This window comes from Thermobia domestica, chromosome 4, assembly GCF_964235325.1.
Source record: "Thermobia domestica chromosome 4, izTheDome1.hap1.1, whole genome shotgun sequence".
NCBI classification, from domain to species: Eukaryota; Metazoa; Arthropoda; class Insecta; order Zygentoma; family Lepismatidae; genus Thermobia; species Thermobia domestica.
The window spans coordinates 315,851,330-315,867,421 of record NC_137457.1 but is presented as its reverse complement, the minus strand read 5'-3'; the positions used below and the strand labels follow the sequence as shown (position 1 = coordinate 315,867,421).

Sequence of the window (16,092 nt, the reverse complement as noted above, 5' to 3'; positions counted from 1 at the left end):
GAGTAACACAATTAAATTTGCGATGTTCATGTTTACACACCTCTCCATAACTATTAGGCCAAGGCATTAACTGAGACAGCAACACTGTCAGTGATAGTGCAACAGCGTAAACTCAACAAAAATCTAGTGTTGTCAGATCTGGAAATTAAAAAGTACTAAAACAAGAATTAAACTAGTATTGAACATGTTAGTTTTTCTAGAACTATTGTTCATTGTAAATAGAATAGTCAATAAACAAATCTTTTATTGTATTATATAAAACTAAAAATTAGTGATTTCATATATAAAAATGAAAAAAAAAATAGCGTATCCTTAAGAGTTATAGCCTGCAGGTAATTAAAAGTAGCGTGACGCCTAATTCGAAATTCGAAATTTCGGTAGCGAGGCCACTTTAAAAAATCGTCCGCTACATGTAGACCAATCTGGCAACACTATCACCAATTCTTCCATCATTTTTCATTTGCCTTAATCATCCGTCTTCCTAGGCTAAAGAGTATAATCGTGGGACGTTAAACTAAAAGATTTCATTTCTTTTTACTCCAGTTTAAAAGTTATTTACTTAAATAAAGTAATTTATACAGTTTATATACTATTTAAAAAGTTGTAATGTATATTTACCTTCTTTATTATATCTTCGAAGAGTTTACCCGAGATGTTTAACCCTTTTTTTCCTTTGGTTATTTTTAACAGGTTAAGTCACTCGTACGAAAATAGAATCATTTTATGAAAACGATTGTTCTTTGGGTGCAAGCGTTCTAAAATGTAACAAGTACCTGTGCCACGTCTACACCACGCAAAGAATTTTGGTTTCTATGACGTGCTATTTTCTCAGTTAGTATATTTCTTCCACTTCCGGTTTTAGTAGAAAGACTAGAGTAGAGATGGGGGTATATTCCTAAGACCCTTAATTGATTGAAGTAAACGCTTCTGTACTGCTTTTACTCTAGAGCGGTCAACGTTAAAACCGGAAGTAGTTGATTTTTTACCTCTTCTGGTTTGAATAGATGGTACCTATTCTCAGAATCCTAAATCAATTCCAGAACACCATTTCTCGTTATCTCCTATTGTTTTTGCTCAGTACAGATCAATATTGAAACCGGAAGTTGTAGCAAATATCTGTCACCTCTGGTTTTATTAGAGGGTTAAAGGTGAAGATTATATGTGTTCTCGAGATGTTGTAGGTAACCGCTTTTCGCTGTATATTACCATTTTTACTATAGTGATTAGCGTTGGAACCGGAAATGGTTGATTTCTACCACTTCCGGTTTGAATATCATCTCCATCAGCATACTCGGTTCGTAACTTTTGACTTTCCACAACCTGGCCAAAGTTTATCCTGATCCATCGAATAATTCTCCGAGATTTTTATTTTGTCACTTCTGGATGGTCACACGGTCACAGTTAATACGTTAAATAAAGCGTTATTGGTATAGGCACGAGTTTTTCGCAATGCGCGATAAAATGAAATGCTTCAGAATTAAGTAATTTTAAGTTTCTTGACGTTTTATGATATTCTATGTGTATTTTCATTGGTTTCCGTTGCGCGATAAAATGCGAAATTGGCAGTTTTGGGCGAAATTTCTAACAATACGCGAAATAACACTAAATTTAAAAATGCATTTTCATTACTTTAAAAAAAATGGGAAAGCTATTTGATCCTTCTGTAATTGCATATAGTTTCGTTAAGGAAGGTTTTTTTTTTTTTTTAAAGCTTTGCTTTTATTTAAAAAAGATGCTTGCATCTGATTATGAAGTACCGTATTTAGAGCTGATGGAATTGATCATGAGTTTAACGTCCCTTTCAGCAGCGAGGCTATATGAGACTGCACCTACTGATTAATGTGAAATCGGAACCATATGAGCTTCCGCCGGGAATCAAACCCGGGTCTCCTACGCCAAAGGCGCCTACGCTAACCGCTTAGCCACAGAGGAGCTCTTTCCGTATTTGAGTTTTACAAAGTGGCCTATAAACTCTTGACAAATGATTCGTCTGGGAAGTGCAGTCAAGTGAATGTTTTTGAATGGAGAAAAGTTCCGAAGTGATGATTGTTTGAAATTTGTTGTATATGCACTTACATATGTGTGGTCCAACAAGCAATGCCAAATGTGAGAGGTTATTTTCCAAGTATGGACTAGTAATAAGTGACAAACATACAACGATGAAGGAGGAAAATGTGGAAACATGTAACATGCTTGTGTTTAATGCTTAAATGTAACTTGTGCCTATGTGTTTTCAGAAGACAGCAAAACTTTTCTACTCATAGTAGGTTTACCGATTTTCGTTGTTTGATTTAAAAAAAATATATATATATAAGTGAAATTTTTAGTGTATTTTGTTTTTTGATCTATAAATAACGGAACAATTGTGAAAATGTTAGGGAATATCTTTTCCACAAGAGCTACAGAAACTTTATTTGGAAAATGCGATAAAACGTGAAATATGGAAAACGAAACGCGAAATTTTCAAATTCTTAGTGCGAAAAACTCGTGCCCCTAGTTATTGTTATTGGTAAACTAGACTCTTTTAAAATTCATTTTCTGGTGTTCCATTTGTAATATTGTTTGATGTACTTCAGCTTTATGCCTAAGGATACGGAGCTTTTTAAAGAATTGGATGGCTTTTTTTTAAATTTATTTATTTATTATTATTATTTTTTTTTTTTTATTATTATTGTACTTTCGAAACGAGCTGTCATTTACAAGCTCCATCGTAATGAACGTAATTGATGTAGAAAAACTTTGAAAATGTTTAATTTTATAAATGCTGTTGGATTTCGTCATTTTTTTGCAGCTTTGGATATCTCACCAAACGACCCAAAGGCTTTATTCCGGCGATGCCAGGCTTTGGAAGCCCTGGAGCGATTTGAAGAAGCTTACCGAGATGCCAGGCAAATCCACTCTGTTGACCCAGGAAATAAAGCCATACAGCCTATCTTGGCCAGATTACATGAAATAGTTCAAGAAAGGGTAGGTAAAATAATAATAACAACAACAAATGAGTTTCGTTATACACTGTCAAACTACGTTAGACTTGTAAACTGTGCGAGCTCAATACTGAAAGTGATCGTACAGAAATACGAGGAAGGATCAAATGAAAACCTTAAAAGTGCAATACATTGTAGAATGCAACACTGAAAAGGAAATATTACCTCTTATTTTTCAACGTAGTCCCCTTTATGTTGTATGCAAGTATTTCACCGCTTCGAAATTGCATGGATACCTCGTTGGAAGAGTTATTTGGGTCGAGATTTTAGCCACTCGTGCACAGTATTTTTCACCTCTTCATCACTATTGAAATGCTTGCCTCTCATCGCTTCTTTGGGTGGTCCAAAACACCTGAAAGTCACTGGTGGCAAGGTCTGGTGAATAGGGTGGAGGAATGAGACACTTAAATTTGAATCATCGATAGTCTCAACGGTCAAACGGTCAGCATGCGGTCAGACGTTGTCATGTAGTAGGACACTTGAGAACAGAAATCCTCGTCGTTTACGCCTGATTGCAGGGCGAAGTTGATTTTTCAGCAGGTTTGACTACGAGACACTGGTTACTATCACTTCTATTTCCATGTACTGTACCAAAATTACTCCCTTTGCATTCCAGAAGAGATTGAGAATGACCTTTTCTGCTGACGGTTGAGTGCGGAACTTTTTGGTTTCAGCGAAGAGCTATGTCGCCATTCCTTGCTCGATTTTTGTTTTCTGATTGATAATAGTGACCCCAGGTCTCATCGCCTGTAACAATTCTGTCCACAAGTGCATCACAATCGGCGTTGAGTTCTTCTCAGGTGTCCACGCAACGATCTTTTCATTCTCCAGTCAACTGACGTGGGACCCATTTTGCAGACACCTTATTGAAATGCAGAACATTATGCACAATGTGTTGAGCAGAACCAAAGCTAATATTCATGATTGTCACGATTTCTTTCAGCGTAATACGCCTGTTTTCCTTTACAAGCTGTTTCGCTAATACAATGTTTTCACCGGTCACTAGGCGGTGAGCCTGTCCCGGTCGAGGAACATCTTCCTCAGATGTTACGGCGCTTTTAATCTTTCTACACCACTCGTATACTTACTGCAGGGACAAACAATCACCATACTTTGTCGCTCTCCTTCGATGAATTTCAATTGGTTCCACACCTTCACTGCTCAAAAACCGGATCACCGAACGCTGTTCTAATGCGGTGCATGTGTACAGTGGAGAGGCCATTTTGATACTGACGCTGCCGCGTTCGTCGTTCCTCTAGGAACACCCTGCCGCCTGTCGGTAATTAAGTGCAACTCAAGGCATGTTACCGCCACGTATCGAAGCAGTCGTCCAACTTTACGGCATTTGATTGCATTTTTAAGGTTTTTATTTGATTCTCCACTCGTAGTAGATCTGTAACTTTCAATTGTAATACAGTGATAAGGGCAGAGACGGTAGAATTCTAACCTATGCAAACTCAGTACTGAAAGTAGTCGTACAGAAGTAGTAGATGTATAACTTCAGTTGTAATACAGGAATAAGGTCACAGACGGTGCTTATTCTGGGGAGACTGAAACCTCATTAAAAAGCCACTTCATCAATTTCTTATCGTTTTTGCAATATGTAGGTTAATATTCAAACAGAAAGTGGTTGTAGATTTCTCCAAACACATTTCAAAATGAACATCGGGGTTTTACGGCTTCGTAGTATTTATTACAATTAACTTACAATTATAAACAATACATCAAATGAAAGAGTAACTCAGTTTTGTACGCACGGATGCACATGCACTATTTCCACTGTCTGCCGTTAGAAAGCGCTAATAGCAAAGATGCCGACTTGTAAACAGAAAGCTTTTTGTATTTTACATTTTGCAAAGACTGAATCTGTAATTACAGTGCAGCTGTCACTGGAGAATTTTAAGGAGACGCTTACAACTACATCCTTATCGTTTGCAGTTACCACAAACTCTAAAGCCTACAGACAATGGTTTACGTGCTAACGTTGGAAATGAAATGTTACTGCAAGACGATGAAGACTCCCTGGATCGTGTCGTCTTCAGTGATGAATCGACATTTCATCTAAGTGGCGATGTGAATACTCATAATGTTCGTATCTGGGAGACAGCAAATCCCCACGAGATGATACAGTTACAACGAAACTCCCCTAAATTGAATATGTTTTGTGCCATATCCCGGCGGAAAGTTTATGGGCCTATCGACTCGATGTGCGTCGTTTGACGAATGGTGCTCAAATTGAACACTTGTAGCAAAAACTGTTTGAGCTGCTCTTTCATTTGATGTATTATATATAATTGTATGTTAAATGTAATAAATACTATAAAGCCTTAAACCCTGATATTAATTTTGAAACACCCTCTGTAATTTAGCACTTCCATTTTCTTTTCCCTTGCACAGAACTTTTATCAAAGTGAAGAAGAAATGGGTGGTTATATATAAAAAATTACCAACTTCAAACCTAAATTCAGAATTAATACTGTCAGACTGGCTTGCTTAGTGTCATAAAATTTCCGGAAATTTTGAACCTGTTTCCAAAAAATTTTTAAAAATTGGGAAAATAACAAAAGTGTTTGTATTAGGTTAATTTTACTAGTATTTGAACTTTTTTTTTATTTATATTTTTTTTGAACTCGTGAAAAATGTAAGTTGAGAAATGTCAATATTGCGAATATTAAAAAAAAAAAAAAAAAAAAAGAAGCACTCGAAAATAAAAATATTGGAGTTACTTTTAAAAAAATAATAGTCTGCACTCATTTCCTTTATGTGCTTTTTAGTCGTTTATTCTTGGATGTGCATTAATTACAGAACTTTTACAGTTACATACAAGTCTACCATCATGAAGCGTTTCTGTTGCAACAAATAGGTCTCTTGAATGAAACTAAGTTCTTAATATGCTCTTTGATCTGGTGAAGTTTTGTTAATTTTAACCAAATTACTTTTTAGAAGAAAGAGCAGTAGGTAAATTTCACTAATACTCATACACTAAAACATATAACTACTTACAGGGGTTGCGGTAATTATAAGGGGCCGCGTTGGCTTAGTGGTAGAGCGTTTACCTCTGGTGCATGGGTCCTTGATTCGATCCCGACTCGGGCTAAGTGAGCTTTGTGGTGGACAAACACCGTGTGCGTGGGTTTTTTCGAGGTTCTTCCGTTTCCTCCCACTTTATTCATTCCACTATTTCGTTCATTTCTCATCACCGTCTCCTTTATCCTAGCTGGTATAAACGTGAGACGTAAAACCTAAAGATATCATTTAATTTCATTTCTCCTTAATTATAAAACTCATTGTTTTAACACTTCCCTGCTATCAAGCGAGAACTTCATAAGATTGCTTAAGATAATTTAAATGCGTTTATATTAATTAATCTAACTAGGATTATGTTTTAGTTTCTTTCGTAGCTGTAAGTCCATTCTGTCACGGTGCTAACTTTCAAGTGAATGAGTGGTGAACATATATTTGTTGCCACAAAATTTCCGTATTCTAATACAAGAAACATAAGTACTCAATGATCTTAACTGTAAACTAGTAAATATAAAATAGCTTTCGTTTTAAATGCATAATATAGTAAAATATTCGAAAATTTAAAATTTTGCCAACTTTTAAGGCATTTTTTTCACGCTCAGGGAAAATAACTGTAAAAAACTTTTTTTTAAACCCAAAATTTCCGTTTTTTTTTTTCCCAGATCTTCAGAACACTAGTTTTGGTATCGCCATTTCACACTGAAGAACCCTTTCCAAGTAATCACCATACATCGCAAAAGCGTTTAGCACAAGACTTAATAAATTGTCTGATTATTTGTTCTGTTCTGTCCCCTAGTCTTTTTTCCAATTTCTACACCTTTTTTTCTTTGTTTTCTGATGTATGTATGTATGTATGTATATATATGTGTGTTAATTCCATAAAAATAAAGATACATATATCTTAAGTAATGTTAACTAATTCGTAATGTTATTTTCTTCCAGCTACGGCAAAATGCACAGACCCAGAACAAAGTGACCTCGATGTTCAACTACGCTTTTGACATTGCCGCCGACAAAGAGAAGCGAGAAACGGCCATGAATAATCTGTTAGTGTTGGCGAAGGAGAAAGCCGGTAAGTTTTCTTTGTGCAGATAACATTGTGAATTAAAAAAAGTGTTATTTTGTCAGCAATATACGTATTTTTGTCCATCCGAGTAAATTTTGCGTTTAACGTCTTGTCATAAAGTCGCAAAATTAAATGTTCACTTCCCTTTCGGAAATAAATGTGGTCCAGTGGTAGAGAGTTCATCTCTGGTGCCTGGGGTCTGTAGTGCGATTCGAGCTCGTGCCAAGTGAACTTTGTGGTGGACAAACACCGTGTGCGTGGTTTTTTTTTTTGGGGTTCTCCTGTTTCTTCTCACTTTTTTCATTTCACTATTTCATTCATTGTTTTCATCACTGTCACCTTCAGTCTGGTCAGCTTAACTGTGGGATGTAAAACTTAAAAATTTAATTTCATTTCGTATTGACTTATTCATTTATCTTACAGACATGGTTTTGGTGTCATTTTGTAGGAAAATACACCTTTAAAATAAAATAAAATAAAAAAAAAAAAAAAAAAAACCTTACACCTAAAGAGGTTTAATGTGGCTTCAATTGGTGATACACTACACATCCCATCTGAAGTTGATTTCTTCCCAAACCCGCTACAGCATGTCAGGCGTGTCTTTTAATTGTTGCACGATTTGTAATTTGTATGGTTTGAGATGCAACCGTTTTCTCAACACACGCCCAACTATCATGTGTGGGACGCTCAGCTGTCGAGAAGCAGGCCAGGTTGATTTTATAGGACTATTCACAAAAGCTTTGTCTCACTTGCCCTACAACGTCTTCAGACGTACGGGGACGACCTGAAGATTTGCTGTGCCTCACCGAACATCCAGTTTCAATAAAACACTTATGCCGCTGATAAATAGTAGCCTTACTGGGGGGATCTTTACTATACTTTGTACGAAAATTACGTTGCTCAGTTATCGCAGACTTGGATTCTTCAAACCAAAACGCACAGGTAGCACGCTCGAGACCAGTAAAGGCAGCCATCTTTATTCCAACTGACGCTAGCGCTTGCGGTGGCTTGTTTATGAACTAGTATACTACATGAGTCAAAACTTGATATATTTTGCTACAAAATGACACCAAAACTATGTCTGTAACATAAATGAATAAATCAAATATGAGTTCTTAAAGTTGTAAAGTCCTTTTCATACACCCTGTATTTTTAAAATACTAAAATTTCGCGTTTTACCTCATGGAGTTGCTTGACATACCTGTCAGGAATCACCGATTTATTAAATTAATAAAATAATGTACCAGTTAGAAGTTTGTATTAACTATGATTCACTGCAATATTCCGTTTCTTTTTTTATCTTTTCTGTAATTAATTAATTAATTTATTATTTAGGTACTTTGAAGATGAACGAAACATGTTCAACATTTTTATATTATCTATTTATAGATTTATTTACGTATTTATTCTTCCTTTTAGGAGCTGAAGTCATGGTGAAAGAAGGCGTTATTCAGAAAATTAACAAACTTTTAAAAGTTGAGAAGAATAAAGATATCTTCTTGCCAGCTGTGAGAATTATTGGTGAAATTTGTAAAAATAATGTGTCCAGGGTAAGTTCCTTAATAATGTTCATGTTGAGACTCATCTAGGTCGTAGGGATTAGCTAATTCTGTCATATCTATTGAATGGTAAAACTCAGACTTAACGAGGGAGATTCACCGTAGTATAATTTGCTGATAGGTGCTTGATTGCTAAAACAAAATGGGAGATAGACTATAGTAGAATTTGCTGTTGTAACTGCTAAAAGTCATGGTGAGAGAGGAGGCTTTAGAACAGAATAAGAAAACACATGGACATTCATATACAGTGGAGTCTCGTTAATTCGAACTTGGATAATTCGAAATATTGGATAATTCGAACAGAAGTCCATTCCCCTTGAAAACTGTATTGAAAACAGTAGTAAAAAATCGTGGATAAATCGAACTTTTGAACCTATGTTTTGGATAATTCGAAGTAAATACAGTTGAAAATTTTTAATGTTGGACAGATGTAAACAGAGAAATACAGTTTTAATGTGTTTTCAGTTATCCAGATGCAGCCATAGGGAAGAGTAACACAAAAGATAAATAGAAAATCTATGTAATGATAAAGATGAAGGTGAATTGGGGAAGAAGTAAAGATAGATAACATGTGCCAGTCTCATCTTGTTTCAGAATTGATTGAAAATTTACGATAAATTATTGATAAAGTCAACCAAATGTTATTGATATTGTATTCCACGCAATACATGAAATTCAAGATTTATTGACCGTACAAAAACAATCAAATTTTACTAAATGAGATTTACGACTTCTTAAAAGGAGAACAGAATATTCAAATTGTTACTGGTGTTTAATAGTTTGGGCTACTCAATGTGTGTCGTAGTGTTGTACGTAAATATATTTTCCATTGTACACGTAGTTGCAATCATATAGAGTCAATGTCTACTGTTAGTTTGCGTTATTCGATCACGCAAATAATAAGCTGCTCTAAAGGTAAAATCTACACCATATGAATATGTTTTAGATGCACAGTACTTTGGTTTGTTTGTTGTTATATAAATGAAAATGAATGTTGTTGGATAATTCGAAGTTTTTTCGTGTCCCCTTGGACGTCGAATTAAAAAGAGTCCACTGTATATGAATATGTATCGTAATTACAATATTGCAATAATTAAAATGTACTTACATCGTTTGCGGTGTATAGGCGATGTTAGAAATTATTACAGTTTAGGCATTAATACATCACACATTATTTTAAAGATAATATTCTCTTTGATCTGCGGAGGTCATTTAGCTATTAAAAAAAATTTTAAAAAATGATTGAAGAGTTACACGGAATGTCGAGATATCGGGAGTCGAGTTTGCGGAACTCTGTTCTAACAATTTTTTTACCTCATCATTGTTTATCGTGCACACGAAATAGCAAGGCAAAATTCTAATAAGCGAGAGGAGTTAGCCACATATGCTGAGGAGGGTGTCGGGGAACATCGAAACAACACAATTAGTAATACATTAAATATTAGATGCTGTAAATAAAAGTGTGTGTTTACAAATTACTTTTCCATACTCATTCCCATTCGGTTAAAAAAGATGGATGATTAAGGGAAAAGACAATGATGATGGAAGAATCGGTGAAATTAGTGTGTTCGAGGAAACGGAGTAACCAAAAAAAAAAAAAAAAAACTGATACGGTGTTATATATGAAATGAAATCTTTTAAGTTTTACGTCCCACGTTTATGCCGGTTAGGCTAAAGGAGACGGTGATGATGAGAAATGAATGAAATGATGGGATAAAGAAAGTGGGAGGAAACGGGAGAACTCCGAGAAAACCCACGAGCACGGTGTTTGTCCACCACAAAGTCCACACGACGCGAGCTGGGATCGAACCAGGGACTCCAAGCACCGGTGGTGAACGCTCTACCACTGAGGCACCGCGCTCCCGCATACGCTGTTATCTTCTAGAAATTTGTATGGTCTCAGTTCCAACGAGGGGCTACTTACACTAGAGATGTGTAGTCTTCCACTCCCTACGCCACATTGTGTTGCTGTTTTACTTTATTTAATTTCAGCTTGCATAAATTCTGTCGTACGTTACGAAAAGTTACATCATTACATACTTGTTCGTTTTTAGGGGATCACCGTGGCTCAATGGTGCAGCGCTAACTTCTGGTGCGAGAGTCCCTGTTTCGATCCCCGACCAAGTAAGTTTGTCCGTGGGTTTTCTCATGGTACTCCTGTTTCCTCCTACATTCTCATTCTATCATTTCGTCCATCATCATTCACTTGCCTTAATCATCCGTCTCCCTTAGCCTGAAGACACGTTTCCATTTTGCATGAACTTGTAGCTGTCATAAAAAAATAACCTTGCAACCCGATCTTTCTATTTACTCTTTAGACGTTACAACTTCTTGAAAGCAAGAAAGGTGTCTCCACACATGCAGCACTTCACTGTAGTGGACAAACAGTGAACCTCCTCATTAAAAACGTGTATTTTGGCGCACTTCCCCTCCCTGTCCAAAAGAATCCGTTGTTTAGGAAGCGGCGAAACTGGTTTTTCCTTTATGTCAGCAGGAGGGCGATAGCAGGTAGGAAGCAAGACGCCCCAGAATGTTGCACACTGTTCGACTCCTTGCAAGATGGTAAAAAATGTTTTATGACTCTTTCAAGACTATGTGTACATGGTGAATATGGTAGGGTTTCAAGATTTTTTTTTTTTTTTTTTTTTAATGACAGCTACAAGTTCTTCTAACGTGGCAACCCATCTTAAAGGGTATAATTGTGGGACGTCAAACTAAAATACTTCATTTCATTTTCATTTTTTTTTATTTTGTTCGTTTTTATTAGTGGTGTTATGTTCCATCTTTCTTTCAGACGAAGCTTGTAATGCAGGAACTTGGAATTCCGTGGTTCATAGATATTTTGAATTGCCAGAGCGAGGAGCAAGTGAATGCGTCGCAATATTGTATGCAGACCATTCTCAACAGTTTGAGTGGAATGGATAACAAACCTGATAGTAAACCGAAAAAGGAGATGTGTGAAGGTAATTTTCCGGATATTTCTTTCTTTTTTTTTTTTTTATTTGTTTATTTATAATATTAAATGCTTTGTACGCTCTGTCAACATCAAAGAAAGAAAAAGATTCACATACCTTCGCGGGTATTACTGGACAGCTTCAACTTCCATTAAATTGTCGTGTTCGCTGATTGATCAAAACAGGGTTTCAGTATTTTTTATTATTATTACAGACATTTTCCATTTTGGGAGCCTGACATACCAAAAATAACAAAATTTACCATTTTTCTTTTACTTGTTTATTCATAAGGAGATAATGAATACAACTTACCACAATCATAGATAATGTTATTCTACAACAGAAAATATGAACCTGGAAAATGTTCAGTGTTGCCATCCATAGAAATTACAGTGTTGCCAGAATAACATTTTCCCCAAAATCTAAGTTAAGGCAGCGACTTGAGGAACGAACTCAACTTCATTTGACAAGCAATTGATTCAACTGTATGTTACGTATCATGCAATATTGGTATCCAGTGAACTACTTTTTAAATAACATTATTATTTAATTTTAATAACTGTATGTTAAAACTGTTTTGTTTATTACAAACTAAATACAACTATTATTTAAAAAGTAGTTCACAGGATTCCTAGACAACGTGATACGTAATAAAATGCAGTTGAGTTCGTTTCTCTAGTCGCTGCCTTAACGTAGATTTTGCGAGAATTATTACTCTGGCAAGACTGTAATTTCTATGGACGGCAACACTGAAAATTCATGAGGTTCGTATTTTCTGTTGTAGAATGACATTATCTATGATTGTGGTAAGTTGCATTTCATTATCTCCTTTCACTTATGAAAAACAAGCAAAAGAAACACGGTAAATTTTGTATTATTTTTGATATGTCATGCTCTTAACGCATTAGTCCTCTAATCTAGTATGATCTACATTTGTAACTTAAGAAATTTATTCTTCTACATGTCGTTTTCAGAAGTATTTAATTTCTTTTTTAATTACCGAGGTTGATTGTATATTTTTTTATATCTGTTGGTAACTTATTATAAACTATACGTGATAAGTTTTAATACAGTTTATATCATATATTCTAATGAAACGAGGAAAGAACCGAATTGTTACCGAATTCTAAAACACACAGAGTGAAAAAGTGACTAACTGGACCAGGACTCAAACCCGGAACCTCCGGCGTATCGTGCTGACGCGTTAACCACTATGCCACTTAGTACTCTTCCCAGAACAGCTACTCACTCTTGAGGTCGATGCTCTCATCTTGAACCACGTGGTTGTACCACAGACCGCTGCTGTGATTGGACAATCCTGTGTTCATATACCGGGAACCTTTTTATTTCATATATACAGAGCGTTCAAAAAGTCTCTATACACCTGAATTGTCACATATTCAAAGCAACGAGAAAATTATTTTACTCAAATTTTTTTATATTTTATGCCATAAAAGGACTATGTACAGGGCGTAGCATGTACACACACATTTTCACAGCAAATGTTGGAAATGTCCCCCATGAGCCTCCAAACATGTTTGCACACGTCTCTTCTTGTTCTCAAATACTCTCACAAGTTGTTCATGTGGAATGCTATGAGCAAAATCTCGAATAGCTGTTTCGAGTTCTTGTAGCGTGTAGGGTTCCCTTTATAAACAGAATTCTAGCTGCATACTTATCTTTGACTGTCTGTTTGTACTCACCTTGTTCACGGAACACATGTTCAACCAGGAATATTCGTTGTTCCAAAGTTAACACCATTGTTTCAGAGACCGCTAACTAGATGCAAGAATCACTTCAACGTCACTTTGCCGACTGGAATCTAAGAAAGGAACTTCAGGCAAGGCGATAATATAGCAGTGTTGCAAAACTTCGCATAAAATTTTATTTCATGTGACTTTGAATGCGACTTTGACTTGCCACGATTCAGGTGTATAGAAACTTTTTGAACGCTCTGTACTAATGAAAGAAGGAAAGAACGATTTTTTTTTTTTTTTTAATTTTACACACCAAATCCTATATAGCTGCGTAGTGGTTAACGCATCACCACGGTATTCCAGAGGTCTCGGGTTTGAGCCTCTTTCCAGCCAGTCACTTTTTTTTACTCTGTGTGTGTTATAGTTTATATCAATTTAGTCTTTTTGTCGAAAATGATCTATATGAACCTCTTTCTTTTCGTTAGCACTAAGTTACTCTATATATATTTTGTGTTAATACATTACTTCTATCATACTATTTGTAATAATATTTCAAACGGAATAATATTTGTTTTTGAATAATTTATTCGTACGGGGGCGCGGTGGCTCAGTGGTAGAGCGTTCACCTCCGGTTCTTGGGGTTCCTGGTTCGATCCCAGCTCGTGCCGTGTGGACTTTGTGGTGGACAAACACCGTGCTCGTGGGTTTTCTCGGGGTTCTCCCGTTTCCTCCCACTTTCTTCATTCCACCATTTCATTCATTTCTCATCATCACCGTCTCCTTTAGCCTAACCGGCTTAACTGTGGAACGTAAAACTTAAAGATTTCATTTCATTTCATTTTATTCGTACGATAGTTGCTTAATTTATTTCGTTAGCACAAATGAGTTAAGCAGAGGGCAGAAAATTCATTATAATTAGTTTTATGTCATATGTGAAGAGTAAGTTTTAAAGCAGCAAGGCTTACTTGAAAAAATCAGGATTTAAGAGAAATACGTTCTTTACTAAATCAAATCTTAAGAGGAATATGCTGTTTAGAAAATGAATGCTTAAGAAGAAAAAGTTTTTAAAAATAAAGGATTAAGGTTGGTTTAAAGGGACAAGTTTTGCCGATAGATGTCACTACAGTCTTCATATATCTCTATGTATATTTAACCTTTCACGAAAATTCACGAATGCTCGTACAAATTTCGACCTACAGACTTAGAGAAGGAATTTCATAACCTATCGAAGGCAAGAATCTGTGCCGATTTTTTTTTTTTTTTATTTAGAATTTTCTTCATTGTTGAAATGGTTTTATTATTGAAATGAATATCCAAACTTTTAACAATGGAACTGTTTCAACAATGAAGAAAATTCTAAATAAATAATGGGCACGGATTGTTGCCTCCGATAGCTTATGACGTTCCTTCCCTAAAAATTTGAAGTCTTTACGTTGAAATTTGGAAGAGAAATTTTAAATCTTCGTAAAAAGTATAAAAATACATGAGAAAGATAAGACTGTAATGACATTTATCGGCGAAACCTGTCCGTTTACACCAACCTTAAAAAAGGAATGTTTTAAAAAACAAGGCTTAAGTGGAATAAGTTTTTAAAAAAGTCAAATTAAAGAGGAATAATTTTAATTTAAAAAAAAGAAAAGTCAAGGCTTAAGGCTAATTAAGTGTGTTAATCAAGGCTAAGATGAATCAATTTTTAAAACTGAAGGTATGTTTTCTTCAAAGTACTCATTTTGCATCAACAAGAACCAAACATTCCATCTCGGATAAAAGGAAGGTCATGAATTGAAATTGTTTTCTCTTTTCAGAACATAAGAAAGAAATTGATACTCTGTTGACAATTCTGCTTGTTAGTACAACCAGTCGTACAATATCTGGTCTGGCACGAGATGCAATTATTGAGTTGCTTACAAAGAACATTCATTACACGGCGTTGGACTGGGCAGAAAAACTTGTGGAGATTAAAGGTGAGTTTAATATTCAAGAAAAATCATAATGCTTGTGGCGTTATTCTCAATTGAAGTGAATGAAGGATTTTTCTTTGTTTGGCATAGAAAGAATTTATCCTTTATTATTATTATTATTATTATTATTATTATTATTATTATTATTATTATTATTATTATTATTATTATTATTATTACAATAATACTGTCGGTGTCTTGCACCGTACTACTTCTAAAATTGAAAATAGTGTACAGGGTGATTATAATTAAAGTTCCACTTTCAAAATGCTGTGGGAAAAAAAGAAAAAAAGAAAAGAACCACTGGTTAGACTGACTTGAAATTTGAGCTGAATATACTTGAAGAAGGGGGAAGCGGTATGGCATAAGAAAAAAGTTCCAAATTGTAGCAATAGATGGTGCTGTAAGCGGATAAGGAAAGTGGATTCGGCTACAGGCGATATTTTCAAGCGAAATACGACGGACTTGCCATGAGTTGCACATTAAACCAACTGTACTGTTCAATGTGCATGATTGTTTCTGTTTTGTGGCGAAAAAAAATACTTCCAAGTCATTCAACAGTTGTGGCACTGTTTATGGGAAGCCCATCCTCCACGGCAACGTCGTACCACATTGGATGGAAAAAGTTGGCTTTTAATTATCCGAATTATTATGTACTTTTTATGCGGTTTTTCTCCTATGGATAATTAAAAATCGATTTTTCCTATCCAATGTGGTACGACCTTGCCGTGGTGGATGGGCTCTCCATTAACCGTGCCACAACTATTGAATGAGTTCGAAGTCACTTTTTCCGTCACGAAACAGAAAAAATCATGCACATTGAACAGTACAGTTGGTTTAATATGCA

General features: G+C 35.5%; 1 protein-coding gene across 1 annotated transcript in view; it reads left to right on the top strand.

The window, feature by feature from the left end:
• unc-45 (unc-45 myosin chaperone) overlaps positions 1 to 16,092 on the top strand; it is an 80,388-nt gene that overhangs the window by 6,934 nt on the left and 57,362 nt on the right. Inside the window, exons 4-8 of the mRNA XM_081756542.1 lie at positions 2,792 to 2,967; positions 6,951 to 7,080; positions 8,494 to 8,624; positions 11,428 to 11,596; positions 15,090 to 15,248. Of these exons, the coding sequence (XP_081612668.1) occupies positions 2,792 to 2,967; positions 6,951 to 7,080; positions 8,494 to 8,624; positions 11,428 to 11,596; positions 15,090 to 15,248 (765 nt within the window). The remainder of the gene's footprint in view (positions 1 to 2,791; positions 2,968 to 6,950; positions 7,081 to 8,493; positions 8,625 to 11,427; positions 11,597 to 15,089; positions 15,249 to 16,092) is intronic.